Raw genomic sequence first — 17786 nt, 5'->3', positions numbered from 1 at the left:
GAATAAGGCTGTAACGTAACAAAATGAGGAAAAAGACCAGGGGTCTAATTACTTTCTGAATGCACCATAACCCCACTGTATATAGTGGTTTCATTTCAATGGGTCTGATTACTTCCTGAATGCACCATAACCCCACTGTATATAGTGGTTTCATTTCAAGTCACAAAGTGTTTCACAACATGGAGTTTAAACAGTCTCATCCCTTCTCTCTCCTTCTCTCTCCCCCAAACCTCTCACTTTCTCTCATCCCTTCTCTCTCTCATTCTCTCTCCTTCTTTCTCCCCCAAACCTCGTACGTTGTCTCATCCCTTCTCTCTCCTTCTCTCTCCTTCTCACTCCTTCTCTCTCCCCCCAAACCTCTCACTTTGTCTCATCCCTTCTCTCTCCTTCTCTCCTTCTCTCTCCTTCTCTCTCCCCCAAACCTCTCACTTTGTCTCATCGCTTCTCTCTCCTTCTCTCTCCTTCTCTCTCCTTCTCTCTCCCCCAAACCTCTCACTTCGTCTCATCCCTTCTCTCTCATTCTCTCTCATTCTCTCTCCTTCTCTCATCCCTTCTCTCTCTCCTTCTCTCTCCCCCAAACCTCTCACTTTGTCTCATCCCTTCTCTCTCCCCCAAACCTCTCACTTTCTCTTATCCCTTCTATCTCTGCCATTTTCTTCCCTACTCCTCCCATACTCGCTCTCCTCCTTTTTCTCTCTCTCCTCCCTTGCCTCCCTCCCTTTAGTTCAGTAATGCCCTTATCAGCCCCTCCCCTCTTCTCCCTTCCTCTCCTCCTTCTGCTTTCTCAACTGGACTCCGCCCTCTCCTGTCGTACTGCCAGCCAATCCCAGTGTGACTCTGCACCCTTTGTCCCCGGTCACAACCTGGCAGGGGAGGGGTTTGACGTGGTGACCCTGAAACGTAAAGGGGCCTACCTGATCGACCTGAAGACCTACCTGTCCCCCAGTAAAACCTGTACACTGTGTAGTAACCCCCTACAGGGGAACGAGCTGCAGAAAATACCCCTGTCTGTTGTAGACTGGAGGTCCTACAGCCACTGTACTGAGGTTATCTCCAGCCACTCTCATGCCTCTGTCAGGTGAGTAGGGTGGTTTCTGACTGTTTCCTTGATGGAAATTGGACAGTAAACATCTCCTCTCCTCACCTCTTCTCTGCTCTCCTCTCCTCATCTATCCTCGCCTCCTCTCCTCCAGTAACCTGGCACAGTCCACTACTAACGAGATCTCTACAAAATGGAAGGGGGGTTTGAGTAATGAGGCGAAGGTGTCTGTAAGTGTACCTGTGGGACCGGTGATTGTGAGTGTGGAGAAGGACGTGGGCGCTAGCATAGAGATGGGAGGGTCCCAGTCGGATGTAGCCATCTTTGCCACGACCAAGACCAAAGAGGACCTCCACTCTTTCTTCTCACAGAATCTCCGCTGCCGTCACTACAGGTAATAATAACAATAATAATGATGATTTGTTCATCTTTTATAGAGCTTCCCTTACAGATATCACATAAGATCACATGTGAAATGTTGTAACACGTGACACACAAAAAAAACGAAACAAAATGTGAAAACAACATGATCCCATGTGATTTTATTTTTTACAACATGGGGATGCAAAATGTAAAAATGACAAAAACCTCCTATCCTCAATAGCATCCCAAGGACGCCCTAAAAACGTCCCCGGGGACATCCCTGGAACAAACTGGGAACTAGACAAAAACCTCCAGGGTACTATGACATAACGTTCTGAGAACATCCCAAAAAACATCCTTGCTTCCCTGGAAAAAAACTGAGAATTTACTGTGATGAGAATGTAACATCATTTTCCAGAATGTTCTGTATGTTTTAGGTTGGAGGAAGGGATTGGCTCTGAAAAGACAGTGCTAACCCTCCTGTGGAACAGGACCAACTAGCCCTGGGCTAAGTGGTGCATGTTTTAATAGATGCTTAACCCCAGGCTTGAATGTCTCATGCAGGTCTAAGTGCAGTGATAACACAGCTAGAAAGTATCAAAAAGGACAGCAAGTGGGTCCATTTAAACTCTGAGAACTCATTCATATTCTTCTTTCCATTCCACGCAGAAGGAAGTCTTTGAACTGTTGTGTTGTAGGGAGCTCATTCCAGGGTTGGCTTGCTGGAGAAACTAAAGTATTTCCAATTTAAAACTTTAAATCAGATTTACAGACAGATTTAAATCAATGGCATGTACCAACTTGTTTAAAAAAATATGAAAATATATATTGAAAACCATGTTTAGTAAAATAACTAGGCATGACATTCTCTACTTTTAAATCAACAATCAAATCAACAAATCAACAATCAAACTTTTTTTTTTAAGTCTCTAATTTGTATTTTGATCAGATCAGATTGGGCAAAAGATCAGAATTGGTGTGCCTGTGTAAACGCAGCCACAGTGTCACAGATACATTGTCACTGTGTCCCCGGCCCAGTTAAAGAGTACCATCTGCCCTGCTATTCTAGTTATCAGTTAATCTGACTATTCTCTCTGTCATCATTGATTTAATTTACTTATTTCAGCAGTTTAAGAGTTTTCTCTATAGTTGTCTAATTTCGGTGTAAAGTTGTGTGATTTTGGTGTATAGTTGTATAATTTTGGTGGGTTAAATTATGCTGTTTTAATGTTTCTCCTGTATCACTATGGTAAATATAATAGTTTTTATTGAGTGTATTTTTCTAACAAAGCTGAAAATAACTTTGAAGTCCAAAGTGAAGGAATTATAGGTGATATCAATAATGGACACAGGATATGGTGGCGTAGAAGGAAGCTCAAAATGCTGTGAACCAAGACGTTGTGTGAGTTCAAATCCCAGACGAGGACATGTTACATGGCCTGGCTGTATAAATACACATGTTATTATTATTATGTAGTCAAATATGTAAGTTGAAAAGCACTGTCTTTTCATAATGAGTAACAGGGCATCGTGTGAACATTTGTGATCACATGTAAAAATCCACATGTGAAGTGTTTCGCGTGAAATTTCATATGCAATATCATCACATATTAAGTGTTCCAAAAACTCACTGTTTAATATTGTGAAATAAAATTCCACATTTGCAAGATGTGGATTTTCCAATGTGTTTTTTCCATAAGGGTTTTCATTTCATGAAGGCTTTGTTCACACAGTCACCCCAGTTCTGATCTATTGGCATACAACAACAAAAACACATGGAATCTGATCTTTTGAGTTCTGATTTATAACACATTCAAGCTGTAATGTGTTTTTTGTATGTGACCTGCTGTTACCGCGACACCCACCAAAATGTTGAAAGGACCATTGCTTCTGTGCGCTATAGGCTGAGAAAGGGTCAACCAATTGTAGATCAAGGTCGTCTCTGTGTCGTATTTGAATTCACATCTGATATGCTAATTCCTGTGTTCCAGTTATCGCACGCCAAACACTCCAACTCTCAGCGATGAGTTCCGTAAGGACATTGATCGTCTGAGTTCATACTCTAAGGCTTCCAAGGCCCAGTACCGCCGGCTCATAGACACCTATGGGACTCACTACATCCGCCAAGTTGACCTGGGAGGCCGGCTGACGATGACCACAGCAATACACACCTGTCAGGCCTCACATAGTGGCCTCTCTATAAAGCAGGTGACTTACTTACTCTCAATGCCTGTTGTAATAGAGGACATTTTCCATTAAAGGAAGCTACAGGAATTCAAACAGCAATCTGTAATCATTACATAGAACCAGAGCCGTATACTGTTAGATCAGGGCTCTTGAACCCTGTTCCTGGAGAGATACCCTCCTGTATGTTTACATCTATCTAGTCTATTGCTCTCCAACCCAGTTTTTTGGAGAACTATCCTCCTGTATGTTTTCACTCCAACCCCAGTTGTAACTAACCTGATTCAGCTCATCAACCAGCTAATTATTAGAATCAGGTGTACCAGACTAGAGCGAAAACCTACAACACAAGATTTTTTGCATGTATTTCTAGACGTTTAGTTACATTCAGAAAACTCAATTGATTAATATTGCCCACGGAGTAAATGCATCAGTCTTTTATGGAAGAAACCTTATAAACAACTCTCTGAATATATGGCTCTGTATTCCATCTCTCAGGTGGAATCCTGCTTGTCCAGGGGCTTTAAGGTAAACGCTGGGATATCTGTTTCCTCTAGTGACGAAAGGTGCTCCAAAGTTCTGGACAACCACGACTCGAAGACCTCCTACAGCTCGAGCTTCCTCAGCCACCACACCAAGGTGGTGGGAGGCTCTGGTTGGCCGGGGGAGCTGTCACTCAACCGTAACGACTCAGTGGGGTTCCATAGTTGGATGAGAACCTTGAAGAACTTCCCGGATGTAATCTACTATTCTCTAACGCCTCTGCATCTGCTAACACCCAACACGGCTGTCCAGCAGGGAGTGAAGGTAACCTTTGGAGGTTGATATTTCACTCAAATTCATACCTGGACCTTGAAGCCAGTTCCACAGCTTTGTTACTTTCTTGCCCTCTAATCAGGTCCTGGTTTAGACCTGGTAGGTGAAATAATAAGGTGCGGACACACACATTTTTCTAGGTGGCAAAGGTCTGGCTTGATATTGTCATTTGTCGGTGTTGTAAACAAACCCCCAGCCATGCAACCCCAAACTGCTCACATCCCTGTTGTTAGCGGAGAGAACATTTTGCAGTTTTAAAGCAGATTTCCTGCCATTCTACACATCTTGCCATGTCTTACATATGTTCAAGTGATACCTGTAATGGGACCCCCTGTGGGTTGAGGCATAAATACACAATGAGTAAAGACAACATGGCTATATACAGGGGGTGCCAGTACAGAGTCAATGTGCAGGGGTATGAGGTAGCTGAAGTATATATATACATGTACAGTGCCTTGCGAAAGTATTCGGCCCCCTTGAACTTTGCGACCTTTTGCCACATTTCAGGCTTCAAACATAAAGATATAAAACTGTATTTTTTTGTGAAGAATCAACAACAAGTGGGACACAATCATGAAGTGGAACGACATTTATTGGATATTTCAAACTGTTTTAACAAATCGAAAACTGAAAAATTGGGCGTGCAAAATTATTCAGCCCCTTTTACTTTCAGTGCAGCAAACTCTCTCCAGAAGTTCAGTGAGGATCTCTGAATGATCCAATGTTGACCTAAATGACTAATGATGATAAATACAATCCACCTGTGTGTAATCAAGTCTCCGTATAAATGCACCTGCACTGTAATAGTCTCAGAGGTCCGTTAAAAGCGCAGAGAGCATCATGAAGAACAAGGAACAAACCAGGCCGGTCCGAGATACTGTTGTGAAGAAGTTTAAAGCCGGATTTGGATACAAAAAGATTTCCCAAGCTTTAAACATCCCAAGGAGCACTGTGCAAGCGATAATATTGAAATGGAAGGAGTATCAGACCACTGCAAATCTACCAAGACCTGGCCGTCCCTCTAAACTTTCAGCTCATACAAGGAGAAGACTGATCAGAGATGCAGCCAAAAGGCCCATGATCACTCTGGATGAACTGCAGAGATCTACAGCTGAGGTGGGAGACTCTGTCCATAGGACAACAATCAGTTGTATATTGCACAAATCTGGCCTTTATGGAAGAGTGGCAAGAAGAAAGACATTTCTTAAAGATATCCATAAAATGTGTCGTTTAAAGTTTGCCACAAGCCACCTGGGAGACACACCAAACATGTGGAAGAAGGTGCTCTGGTCAGATGAAACCAAAATTGAACTTTTTGGCAACAATGCAAAACGTTATGTTTGGCGTAAAAGCAACACAGCTCATCACCCTGACCACACCATCCCCACTGTCAAACATGATGGTGGCAGCATCATAGTTTGGGCCTGCTTTTCTTCAGCAGGGACAGGGAAGATGGTTAAAATTGATGGGAAGATGGATGGAGCCAAATACAGGACCATTCTGGAAGAAAACCTGATGGAGTCTGCAAAAGACCTGAGACTGGGACGGAGATTTGTCTTCCAACAAGAAAATGATCCAAAACATAAAGCAAAATCTACAATGGAATGGTTCAAAACTAAACATATTCAGGTGTTAGAATGGCCAAGTCAAAGTCCAGACCCGAATCCAATCGAGAATCTGTGGAAAGAACTGAAAACTGCTGTTCACAAATGCTCTCCATCCAACCTCACTGAGCTCGAGCTGTTTTGCAAGGAGGAATGGGAAAAAATTTCAGTCTCTTGATGTGCAAAACTGATAGAGACATACCCCAAGCGACTTACAGCTGTAATCGCAGCAAAAGGTGGCGCTACAAAGTATTAACTTAAGGGGGCTGAATAATTTTGCACGCCCAATTTTTCAGTTTTTGATGTGTTAAAAAAGTTTGAAATATCCAATAAATGTCATTCCACTTCATGATTGTGTCCCACTTGTTGTTGATTCTTCACAAAAAAATACAGTTTTATATCTTTATGTTTGAAGCCTGAAATGTGGCAAAAGGTCGCAAAGTTCAAGAGGGCCGAGTACTTTCGCAAGGCACTGTAGGTAAGGGTAACTAGGCAACAGGATTGACAACAAATAATAATGTGTTAATGTGTGTTAATGAATCAAATTGCCTATTTACATTGACCTCCCCATGGGCTATTTACATTGACCTCCCCATGGCCTATTTACATTGACCTCCCCATGGGCTATTTACATTGACCTCCCCATGGGCTATTTACATTGACCTCCCCATGGCCTATTTACATTGATCTCCCCCCATGGGCTATTTACATTGACCTCCCCATGGGCTATTTACATTGACCTCCCCATGGCCTATTTGCATTGACCTCCCCATGGGCTATTTACATTGACCTCCCCCCATGGCCTATTTACATTGATCTCCCCCCATGGGCTATTTACATTGACCTCCCCATGGGCTATTTACATTGACCTCCCCATGGGCTATTTACATTGACCTCCCCATGGCTTATTTACATTGACTTCCCCCATGGGCTATTTACATTGACCTCCCCCCATGGGCTATTTACATTGACCTCCCCATGGCCTATGGGGGAGCGTGCAGAGATTAACGCAGAGACAGGGAGGTTTTAGTCCACAAGCACAACTTTCCAACGGCCACATTGCCGTGCTGGGCCCCCGACCTGTGGATGACGGAGAAAGAGAATCGTTGTAAGGACAGGAACCAGTGGGTGACATGGTCATTCGTGTCCTTACCTTTTATCATTAACATATGGGGGGCGTGGTCATTTGTGTTATCATCAATATATGGGGGGCGTGGTCATTCGTGTTATCATCAACATATGGGGGGAGTGGTCATTCGTGTTATCATCAACATATGGTGGGCGTGGTCATTCGTGTTATCATCAACATATGGGGGCATGGTCATTCGTGTTATCATCAACATATGGGGGTGTGGTCATTCCTGTCATCATCAACATATGGGGGCGTGGTCAGTGATCAGGGTGAACTTCCTCCCGAGGAGTAAATACTTGAGGGTGTCCACTTCACGGCGAAGCACTGTCCCAAAGATGGGACTCCCAACTGTCACTGTGCACAATGTCAGTCCACGAGTCGCTGAAAGGTCGCTCGTGCCCCTTAGAGCCCGAAAGGAATAACCCGATAGTAGCCCCCCCCCGGGGTGTAGAGGGCCATCTTCCCCTGGGAGGACGCTGCCAGCGGCAACTGCCAGTACCCCTTCGTCGGGTCCAACGTGCTGATGTATCTCCCAATACCCAAGCGGTCGATCAGTTCATCCACCAGTGGCATGGGGTTGGGGTAAAACTTACTGACCTCATTCAGGTCCCGGAAGTCATTGCAGAAGCGGGCGGTTCCATCCAGTTTCGGTACCAGCACTATAGGGCTAGACCACTCACTGTGGGACTCCTCCAGTACCCCCGTCTCTAGCATTGCTGTCACTTCCCGCTGGACCGCCACCCTCCAGGCTTCTGGTATCCGGTATGGCCGTCGACACGCCTTTTCTTCCAGAGTGGTGTTCTTCGGCTTGCAAGCCTCCCCCTTTTCCTCCATGCATAACGATGGTCATTATGGCCAAACAGTTCTATTTTTGTTTCATCAGACCAGAGGACATTTCTCCAAAAAGCACGATCTTTGTCCCCATGCGCAGTTGCAAACCGTAGTCTGTTTTTTTTATGACGGATTTGGAGCATTGGCTTCTTCCTTCCTGAGCTGCCTTTCAGGTTACATTGATATAGGACTCGTTTTACTGTGGTTATTGATACTTTGTACCTGTTTCCTCCAGCATCTTCACAAAGTCCATTGCTGTTGTTCTGCGAAACATTTAGGTTTTACAGACTCAGTCAGGGAGAAGTTGAAAATGTCAGTGAAGACACGTGCCAGTTGGTCCACGCATGCTTTGAGTACACGTCCTGGTAATCCATCTTGCCCCACGGCTTCGTGATTGTTGACCTGTTTAAAGGTCTTGCTCATATCGGCTTCGGAGAGAGCGTGATCACACAGTTGTCTGGAACAGCTGGTGTTCTCATACATACTTCAGTGTTGCTTGCCTCGAAATAATTATAAAAGGCATCTTGTTTGCCTGTTAGGCTCGTTTCACTGGGCAGCTGGTTGCTGGTTTCCCCTTTGTAGTCCGTAATAGTTTGCAAGCCAAGCCAAATTAGACGAGCATCAGAGCCGGGTATAGTAGGAGTTGGGCCTGTTCTTCCCAAAGCAGTATATCCTTAGCGTCGGACTCATTAAATAAAAAATCTTTGTCCAGTTTGAGGTGAGTAATCGCTGTTCTGATGTCCAGAAGCTATTTTCGGTCATAAGAGAGGGTAGCAGCAAAATGATGTACCAAATGAGTTGCAAACGATTTAAAAAACCTAACAAAATAGCACAGTTGTTTAGGAGCCAATAAAACGCTAGCTACCCCTTCCGGCGCCATTTTAATTGAGAGACCCTTCCTCTGTTTCCTTCCTCGAAGAACTCTGCAGAACAACTCGTCAAAACCGTATTTGTTTTGGCGACGGTCTTCGTTTTGGCGATGAGACCGCCACTGACACAGCAGCCGGTTAAAACTGAGAAACCAGGGGAGACTGAAGTACCAATTGGTGAATGCCTGGGAGAGGAAAAACCACTCCCCTTTAGCTGGTTACCTACCTAGTGTCATGACGTGGCCCTTTCTGGGTGTAGATCGTGCCCCACCCCCCAGACATCACATTAGGCGTCATGGACCGCCCTTTTCTACTGTTACGTATAAAACCCACTCTTGATGAAATTCACTTCAGACTAAGCAAACCCCAGCGTGAAACCCCCATTCCTTTGTCCACCAAGCCGTCATATCTGTGTAGCCCACTAGGGGATGTTCCCTATCATCTCTCTCAGGCCACACCCCCATTCCTTTGTCCACCAAGCCGTCATATCTGTGTAGCCCACTAGGTGATCTTCCCTATCATCTCTCTCAGGCCACACCCCCATTCCTTTGTCCACCAAGCCGTCATATCTGTGTAGCCCACTAGGGGATCTTCCCTATCATCTCTCTCAGGCCACACCCCCATTCCTTTGTCCACCAAGCCGTCATATCTGTTTAGCCCACTAGGGGATCTTCCCTATCATCTCTCTCAGGCCACACCCCCATTCCTTTGTCCACCAAGCCGTCATATCTGTTTAGCCCACTAGGGGATCTTCCCTATCATTGTTAGTAACCAATATCTCCTGTTTGTTTGTTATGTATTTCTGTGATTATTTAGTTAGTTAGTAAATGAGTAATTATGGCAATTTGTGTATGGATGATTCATAGTAGAGGCTGGGTTCGTGCAGATAAACAAGAATTTTACGACATTTGAAATGAGACTGACGTGAGGTTAAGAATAATTAATGAATAGAAGACTAATTGATCAGATATTAAAATATCTGAAGAGTTACATTCAGAAAATTGTAACTTTGTAATCTGAACATTTTCCATGGTGCCCCGACTTCCTAGTTAATTAAGTTCACATGATTAGTTTAGTCACGCAATAATAATTACACATAGAGAATTGATTTGATAAAATAAGTCTTCACATTTGATAATTCTAAAAACACAAAACTACCTGACATGGGCTTGTAGGATATGATATGTACATATATAAAGTACATGAGGCACTTCAAGGATATTTTATTCTATTAATTTCTATTGTTATTGGCCAGAGATTACAAAGAGTTTGAACGTTGGAGAATAAAACCCAGAAGTTTGACGTAACCTGATGAACCTTGTTTGTTATATAATTATATTACCTCTGGTGGGTTTGTTTATTGGAGATTCTTGTCACAGGATGCATAAATACAACCTAAGATCGGGATCTTAGGTTATATGTTATATGTCAATTAATATGTTAACATTTTGTTCAAAATACAAAGGAGGCAGTCCAGGATTACCTGAAGGAGAACGCCCCCCCGAAGAGCAACGGGGAACTGCCCTGTGGGCATCGTTACTCTAATCGGGACTCAAACTGCTGCCTCAGGATGGTCTCACAGGGAAGACTGGTGGTGACGGTGGTCAGAGCCTGGGGACTGGTGGGAGACTACCACTGGATAGCAGGAGACACTGAAGGGTATGTTATGTTACTGCACAATTTCAGTACTCTAACAGGTGTAGTGGAGGGTAAACACAGGTAAACTGTTCAGTTCTCTACAGAGGTGTAGTGGAGGGTAAACACCATTTTTTACTCATCTATCGAGCAAAAGTTTATTGCAGTTTTACCAAAGATCATTTAAATAATGAGAGCCATAACTGCTTTTTCAATAGAAATTCCTGATGCAGGTTATCGTTTTTTGTTGATTCATCTTGTTCTGGAAACAGCTCTGCAGACCGGTCACTAGCTGTCACTGCCACAAAGTCATCAAATCTGAGTTTACACCTAATGCCTAACCCTAACCTTAGCCACACTGCTAAACCTAATGCCTAACCCTAACCTTAACCACACTGCTAAACCTAATGCCTAACCCTAACCACACTGCTTAACCTAATGCCTAACCCTAACCTTAACACTGCTAACACTAATGTCTAACCCTAACCTTAACCACACTGCTAACCCTAATGCCTAACCCTAACCTTAACCACACTGCTAAACCTAATGCCTAACACTAACCTTAACCACACTGCTAAACCTAATGCCTAACCCTAACCTTAGCCACACTGCTAAACCTAATGCCTAACCCTAACCTCAACCACACTGCTAAACCTAATGCCTAACCCTAACCTTAACCACACTGCTAAACCTAATGCCTAACCCTAACCTTAACCACACTGCTAACACTAATGTCTAACCCTAACCTTAACCACACTGCTAAACCTAATGCCTAACCCTAACCTTAACCACACTGCTAAACCTAATGCCTAACCCTAACCACACTGCTAACCCTAATGCCTAACCCTAACCTTAACCACACTGCTAAACCTAATGCTAACCCTAACCTCAACCACACTGCTAAACCTAATGCCTAACCCTAACCTTAACCACACTGCTAAACCTAATGCCTAACCCTAACCTTAACCACACTGCTAAACCTAATGCCTAACCCTAACCACACTGCTTAACCTAATGCCTAACCCTAACCTTAACCACACCGCTAAACCTAATGCCTAACCCTAACCTCAACCACACTGCTAAACCTAATGTCTAACCCTAACCTTAACCACACTGCTAAACCTAATGCCTATCCCTAATCTTAACCACACTGCTAAACCTAATGCCTAACCCTAACCACACTGCTAAACCTAATACCTAACCCTAATGCCTAACCCTAACCACACTGCTAAACCTAATGCCTAACCCTAACCTTAACCACACTGCTAAACCTAATGCCTAACCCTAACCTTAACCACACTGCTAAACCTAATGCCTAACCCTAACCTTAAATTAAGAGCAAAAAGCCAAGATTAGTTTTTATGAAATTTTACAATGTAGCCAGCCTTTTTTACAATATAGCCAGCCAATATAGCCTTTGCTAGCGGAAATCACTCAGTACGGGCCTCAAGGACATGACTCATCCCAATAATAAACCTTCATCCCTGATCATGCTTGCAGGCGATGTCATGGCGACGTTAGTTACCATAGTTGTTACGCAGAAATACAGTGGGGCAAAAAAGTATTTAGTCAGCCACCAATTATGCAAGTTCTCCCACTTAAAAAGATGAGAGAGGCCTGTAATTTTCATCATAGGTACACTTCAACTATGACAGACAAAATGAGAAAAATATCCAGTAAATCACATGGTAGGATTTTTAATGAATTTATTTGCAAATTATGGTGGAACTTTTTTTCAACTGAAGGGGTTCCAAAAGGGTTACTCTGCTGAACCCATAGGAGAACCCTTTTGGTTCCAGGTAGAACCCTTTTTGGTTCCAGGTAGAACCCTTTTTGGTTCCAGGTAGAACCCTTTTTGATTCCAGGTAGAACCCTTTTTGGTTTCATGTAGAATACTCCGTGTAAAGGTTTCTATAGTGAACTCAAATTATTTCTACCTGGAACCAAAAAGGGTTCTTCAAAGGGTTTTCCTATGGGGGCAGCCAAAGAACCCTGTTAGTTTCTAGATAGCACCAATGTTTTCTAAGAGTGTACTTTGTACACTATATAGGGAATAGGGATCCATTTGGGATGGCAAGCAATATGTGCCTACTGGAGTAGCCCATCTTCTCTCATTCCACGGAGGGCTGAGTGTCTACGGGTTCTCTCTCCTCTCTCATTCCACGGAGGGCCGAGTGTCTGCCGGTTTTCTCTCCTCACTCATTCCACTCAGGGTATTAAAGGTCCTCCTTGGAATGAGTTTGATCGCCCTCCTGTGGCATGTCATAGTATTTGAATCTTTTCAGTTTGTTTCCAACTTCCTATTTCTCCACCTGCTACAGGTTTGCTGTGGTCACCTACGGTTCCAAGTCCCATCAGACCGATGTGATTCCGTCCAACCATCCTGTCTGGAATGCTACCTTTGACATGGGTCCCTTTGACAAAGACCTGAGTCTAAACGTGGCTGTCTGGGATTACGATCCTGTGAATGAAGATGACAACCTGTTGACCTGTACCGTTGACCTTGAGCAGGGGACACACGAACTCTGGTGTAACAACAGCGGGGGGGTGGGGGTTTATTTCCTGTACACCCTCACCTGTGACCCTCACCTGACCGGGGACAAGTGTGAAAAATACAAACCTTTCAGAGCCACAACACCCTCCACCCCCACAGTCCACTCTAATCCACTCTACAGTAAGAGTGGGCTCCTCTTCCCTACCTTTCCTGTCCAGAGTTCAGCAGTTCTGTACCTGTGGTTCTTGTACATCTCTGTATAATGTACCCCTCACAACACACTGGAGGAAATGCATCCCAGGCAGTGGGTCTGTTGCCTGTACAGCTCACCAGGAACCAGGTTGGAAACAAGGGGAATAATTAGAATATGTTTTCCTCTTTGTGGTACTCGGTGCATCTCCCCCCCCCCATGTCTTTATCTGTCATGTATAATCAGAGAGTTTATAGGGTTCAGATGACTATATAATGATTATTCACATCAAAGCTTGTCTGTGACCTCAACAAATTACATTGTACCTTTATAATTAAACGGTGGCTGTCAAACGATTAAATACTGTATGTAAATATGAATATTGATTGAGCTACTCTATAGCCACCGCTTTTAACAATTTCTTCATTCAGTCTGTACTAGATGTGGGGGGCGAAAGTTGACAGTGAGTGAGTTATTTAACACCCAATGCGAAGACTCACTCTAAATGTTTGATGTGATTCCAACTACTGAGGTGAAAAGAGCTTGAAAACCTCTAAAGCCAAAGATGTCTATGGTTTTGATGATGTTTTCTTTAAAACATATATTATAGTTAAACATCACCAATAACACATCAGATGAATCTATCCATAAACCAAGGTATCTTCCCAAGGGAATGGAAGTCAGCTGCTGTTGCCACCATGTTCAAGTCTGGAGTTTGTTTTCAGGTCAATAATTATAGACCTAGAAGCATTTCACCAATTGTTTCAAAGGCTGCAGAATGAGTGGTTTCTAAGCAATTGACTGATCCCTTGAATACTAGTGATTACTCATTATAACCCATGCAATTCGGCTTCAGAGATTTGCCAAAGTGGAAGTGGTAGGAGCTGTGTTTTATATATTTGCTAAAAGCACTTGATACTGTAAATCACAGAACACTACTCTCTAAACTAGAAAATTTAAATTTCTCCCCCAATGCTTTAAAATGGATGGATTAGTTTATCTGACAGAATGCAGTGTTAGAATCAACCAGAAAGTCACATTTTCTGGCAACTGTGCAATGGGGTTCCACAAGGATCCGTTTTACACTTTACACTTTAGCTTATATATAAAAGACATGCTTCATGTGTCACGGTAATACGGTGCTGATATATAATATGCAGATGATGTTGTTATATACACATGTAGCCAGTGAAAAATAATATCTGCACCAGGGACTACAGACAGACAGTTGTCTCAATCTGGAATATTTACAGAAATGTTCATGGATGTGCTTTGTCCCTGTTAAATAAATGTATAAATCAAATGACTGTAGTTGTGGTGTTGTACTAACTCATTCTCTCCTATAGGTGGCAGCACTGCTACATCTGCAGTAACCCAGTCTGTCCTGTAGATCAAATCAAATCAAATCAGTCAAATCAAATCAGTAACCCAGTCTGTCCTGAAGATAGAAGCACTGCTAAATCTGCAGTAACCCAGTCTGTCCTGTAGATGGCAGCACTGCTACATCTGCAGTAACCCAGTCTGTCCTGTAGATGGCAGCACTGCTACATCTGCAGTAACCCAGTCTGTCCTGTAGATGGCAGCACTGCTACATCTGCAGTAACCCAGTCTGTCCTGTAGATGGCAGCACTGCTACATCTGCAGTAACCCAGTCTGTCCTGTAGATGGCAGCACTGCTAGAGAGATACATAATATTTTATGGCATCCATCAGCCACAGATCTAGGAGCAGTTTAAACTATACACATCATAATACGAAGGGAGGAGGAGAAAGAGTTTGGGAAAGAGAGGGGAACGGGAAGAGAGAGGGAGGAACAGCAGGAGACAGGGGGAAGAAGAGAGAGAGAGGGAGGGTGAATAGGGGGGGACAGGTTGGGAAAGAGAGAGGAACGGGAGAAAGAGAGAGGGAGGAACAGCAGGAGACAGGGGGAAGAAGAGAGAGAGAGGGAGGGAGAATAGGGGGGGACAGGTTGGGAAAGAGAGAGAAACAGGAGGAAGAGAGAGGGAGGAAGAGAGGGGGAAGAAGAGAGAGAGAGAGAGGGAGGATGAAAGGAGGATAGATGAACGAGCAGTTCCCCTGCTGGTGCATCAGCTTGAATCTACTAAGAGGCACTTCATCTCCCTCTTATTTTGTAAACCTATCTCTGGACTTTTAGTTCGAATCCCCGAGCTGACAAGGTAGAAATCTGTTGTTCTGCCCCTGAACAGGCAGTTAACCCACTGTTCCTAGGCCATCATTGAAAATAAGAATTTGTTCTTAACTGACTTGCCTAGTTAAATAAAGGTAAACAAATTGGGGTGTGTGTCTGATGCTGCTACTGTGTGTTCAGTTCAAAACGTTGCATGACAGTTTGTATTGAACGACCCATTTCCCCTAAACACTGATCACCGTCCTTTTAAAGGTTTTTGATTAATATGGGTGGTGATCAAAATGGGTGGTGAGGTGTGACCTGATTAATATGGTTGGTGAGGTGTGACCTGATCAATATCGGGGTGAGATGTGACCTGATCAATATCGGGGTGAGATGTGACCTGATCAATATCGGGGTGAGATGTGACCTGATCAATATCGGGGTGAGATGTGACCTGATCAATATCGGGGTGAGATGTGACCTGATCAATATCGGGGTGAGATGTGACCTGATCAATATGTGGGGTGAGGTGCGACCTGATCAATATGTGGGGTGAGGTGCGACCTGATCAATATGTGGGGTGAGGTGCGACCTGATCAATATGTGGGGTGAGGTGTGACCTGACCAATATGGGTGGTGAGGTGTGACCTTATTAATATGGGTGGTGAGGTGTGACCTTATTAATATGGGTGGTGAGGTGTGACCTTATTAATATGGGTGGTGAGGTGTGACCTTATTAATATGGGTGGTGAGGTGTGACCTTATTAATATGGGTGGTGAGGTGTGACCTGATCAATATGGGTGTGAGATGTGACCTGACCAATATGGGGGTGAGATGTGACCTGACCAATATGGGGAGTGAGGTGTGACCTGACGAATATGGGTGGTGAGGTGTGACCTGACCAATATGGGTAGTGAGGTGTGACCTGACCAATATCGGGGTGAGATGTGACCAGACCAATATGGGGGTGAGATGTGACCTGACCAATATCGGGGTGAGATGTGACCTGACCAATATGGGGGTGAGGTGTGACCTGACCAATATGAGTGGAGCGTTGAGACCTGATTAATATGAGTGGAGTGTTGTGACCTGATTAATATGGGTGGTGAGTGTGACCAGACCAGTATGGGTGGTGAGGTGTACCCCCTGTATATAGCCTCCACATTGACTCTGTACTGGTACCCCCTGTATATAGCCTCCACATTGACTCTGTACCGGTACCCCTTGTAGATAGCCTCCACATTGACTCTGTACTGGTACCCCCTGTATATAGCCTCCACATTGACTCTGTACCGGTACCCCCATATATAGCCTCCACATTGACTCTGTTCCGGTACCCCCTGTATATAGCCTCCACATTGACTCTGTACCGTAACACCCTGTATATAACCTCCACTTTGACTCTGTACTGGTACTCCCTGTATATAGCCTCCACATTGACTCTGTACCGGTACCCCCTGTATATAGCCACCACATTGACTCTGTACCGGTACCCCCTGTATATAGCCTCCACATTGACTCTGTTCCGGTACCCCCTGTATATAGCCTCCATATTGACTCTGTTCCGGTACCCCCTGTATATAGCCTCCACATTGACTCTGTACCGTAACACCCTGTATATAACCTCCACATTGACTCTGTACTGGTACCCCCTGTATATAACCTCCACTTTGACTCTGTACTGGTACTCCCTGTATATAGCCTCCACATTGACTCTGTACCGGTACCCCCTGTATATAGCCACCACATTGACTCTGTACCGGTACCCCCTGTATATAGCCTCCATATTGACTCTGTTCCGGTACCCCCTGTATATAGCCTCCATATTGACTCTGTTCCGGTACTCCCTGTATATAGCCTGGAATGGATGGAATAAACCTTGCTGTTTGAGTTTAGCAAGACCATCGTGATTCGAGAATCGATTCACGTTTAGATGGAATAAACCTTGCTGTTTGAGATAGCAAGACCATCATGATTCGAGAATCGATTCACATTTAGATGGAATAAACCTTGCTGTTTGAGTTTAGCAAGACCATCGTGATTCGAGAATCGATTCACGTTTAGATGGAGTTTACCTCTGAACATGGCAAAAGTCTGCTTTCACAAGACCAGGTAAACGATGTAGCAACCAGAACAGCGTTGAATTGTACACGATCAGTCAACATCATGTCTCTCTCCATCTGTCTCTCCTTTTCCCTCTCAGGTTGTAGAGTGTGTCTGTGGGTTTGTTTAACTTGGGTTGGGTTGTTGTTGATCTTTATCCGGAGCAGGGAGTCTTTACACAATCTACATCATCTGTCTGTCCATGATATGCACCCCGTTGTGTTGTTGTGTTTCTCAGTTCAGTGACTCTGCAACTCTGCACGCAATGGGGGAGACGTGGGACTGTTCGGCACGGGTAACACATGAACACAGGCGAACACACACACACACACATACTGTACTTCTGGCCTTTTGTACATGATATCAATGTGTGTGTGTGTGTGTCCCTGTGTGGG

General features: G+C 44.1%; 1 protein-coding gene across 1 annotated transcript in view; it reads left to right on the top strand.

Annotated features, from left to right (window-relative positions):
- The window catches only part of LOC135532834 (perforin-1-like), a 28627-nt gene extending 14173 nt beyond the window's left edge, over positions 1–14454 (top strand). Inside the window, exons 2-7 of the mRNA XM_064960271.1 lie at positions 725–1078; positions 1194–1433; positions 3394–3610; positions 4085–4393; positions 10304–10497; positions 12795–14454. Of these exons, the coding sequence (XP_064816343.1) occupies positions 732–1078; positions 1194–1433; positions 3394–3610; positions 4085–4393; positions 10304–10497; positions 12795–13230 (1743 nt within the window). The 5' untranslated portion in view covers positions 725–731 and the 3' untranslated portion in view covers positions 13231–14454. The remainder of the gene's footprint in view (positions 1–724; positions 1079–1193; positions 1434–3393; positions 3611–4084; positions 4394–10303; positions 10498–12794) is intronic.
- Positions 14455–17786: the final 3332 nt, after the last annotated feature.

Source organism: Oncorhynchus masou, chromosome 5, assembly GCF_036934945.1.
Source record: "Oncorhynchus masou masou isolate Uvic2021 chromosome 5, UVic_Omas_1.1, whole genome shotgun sequence".
Taxonomy (NCBI): domain Eukaryota; kingdom Metazoa; phylum Chordata; class Actinopteri; order Salmoniformes; family Salmonidae; genus Oncorhynchus; species Oncorhynchus masou.
This window is presented reverse-complemented; position numbering and strand designations above follow the sequence as displayed.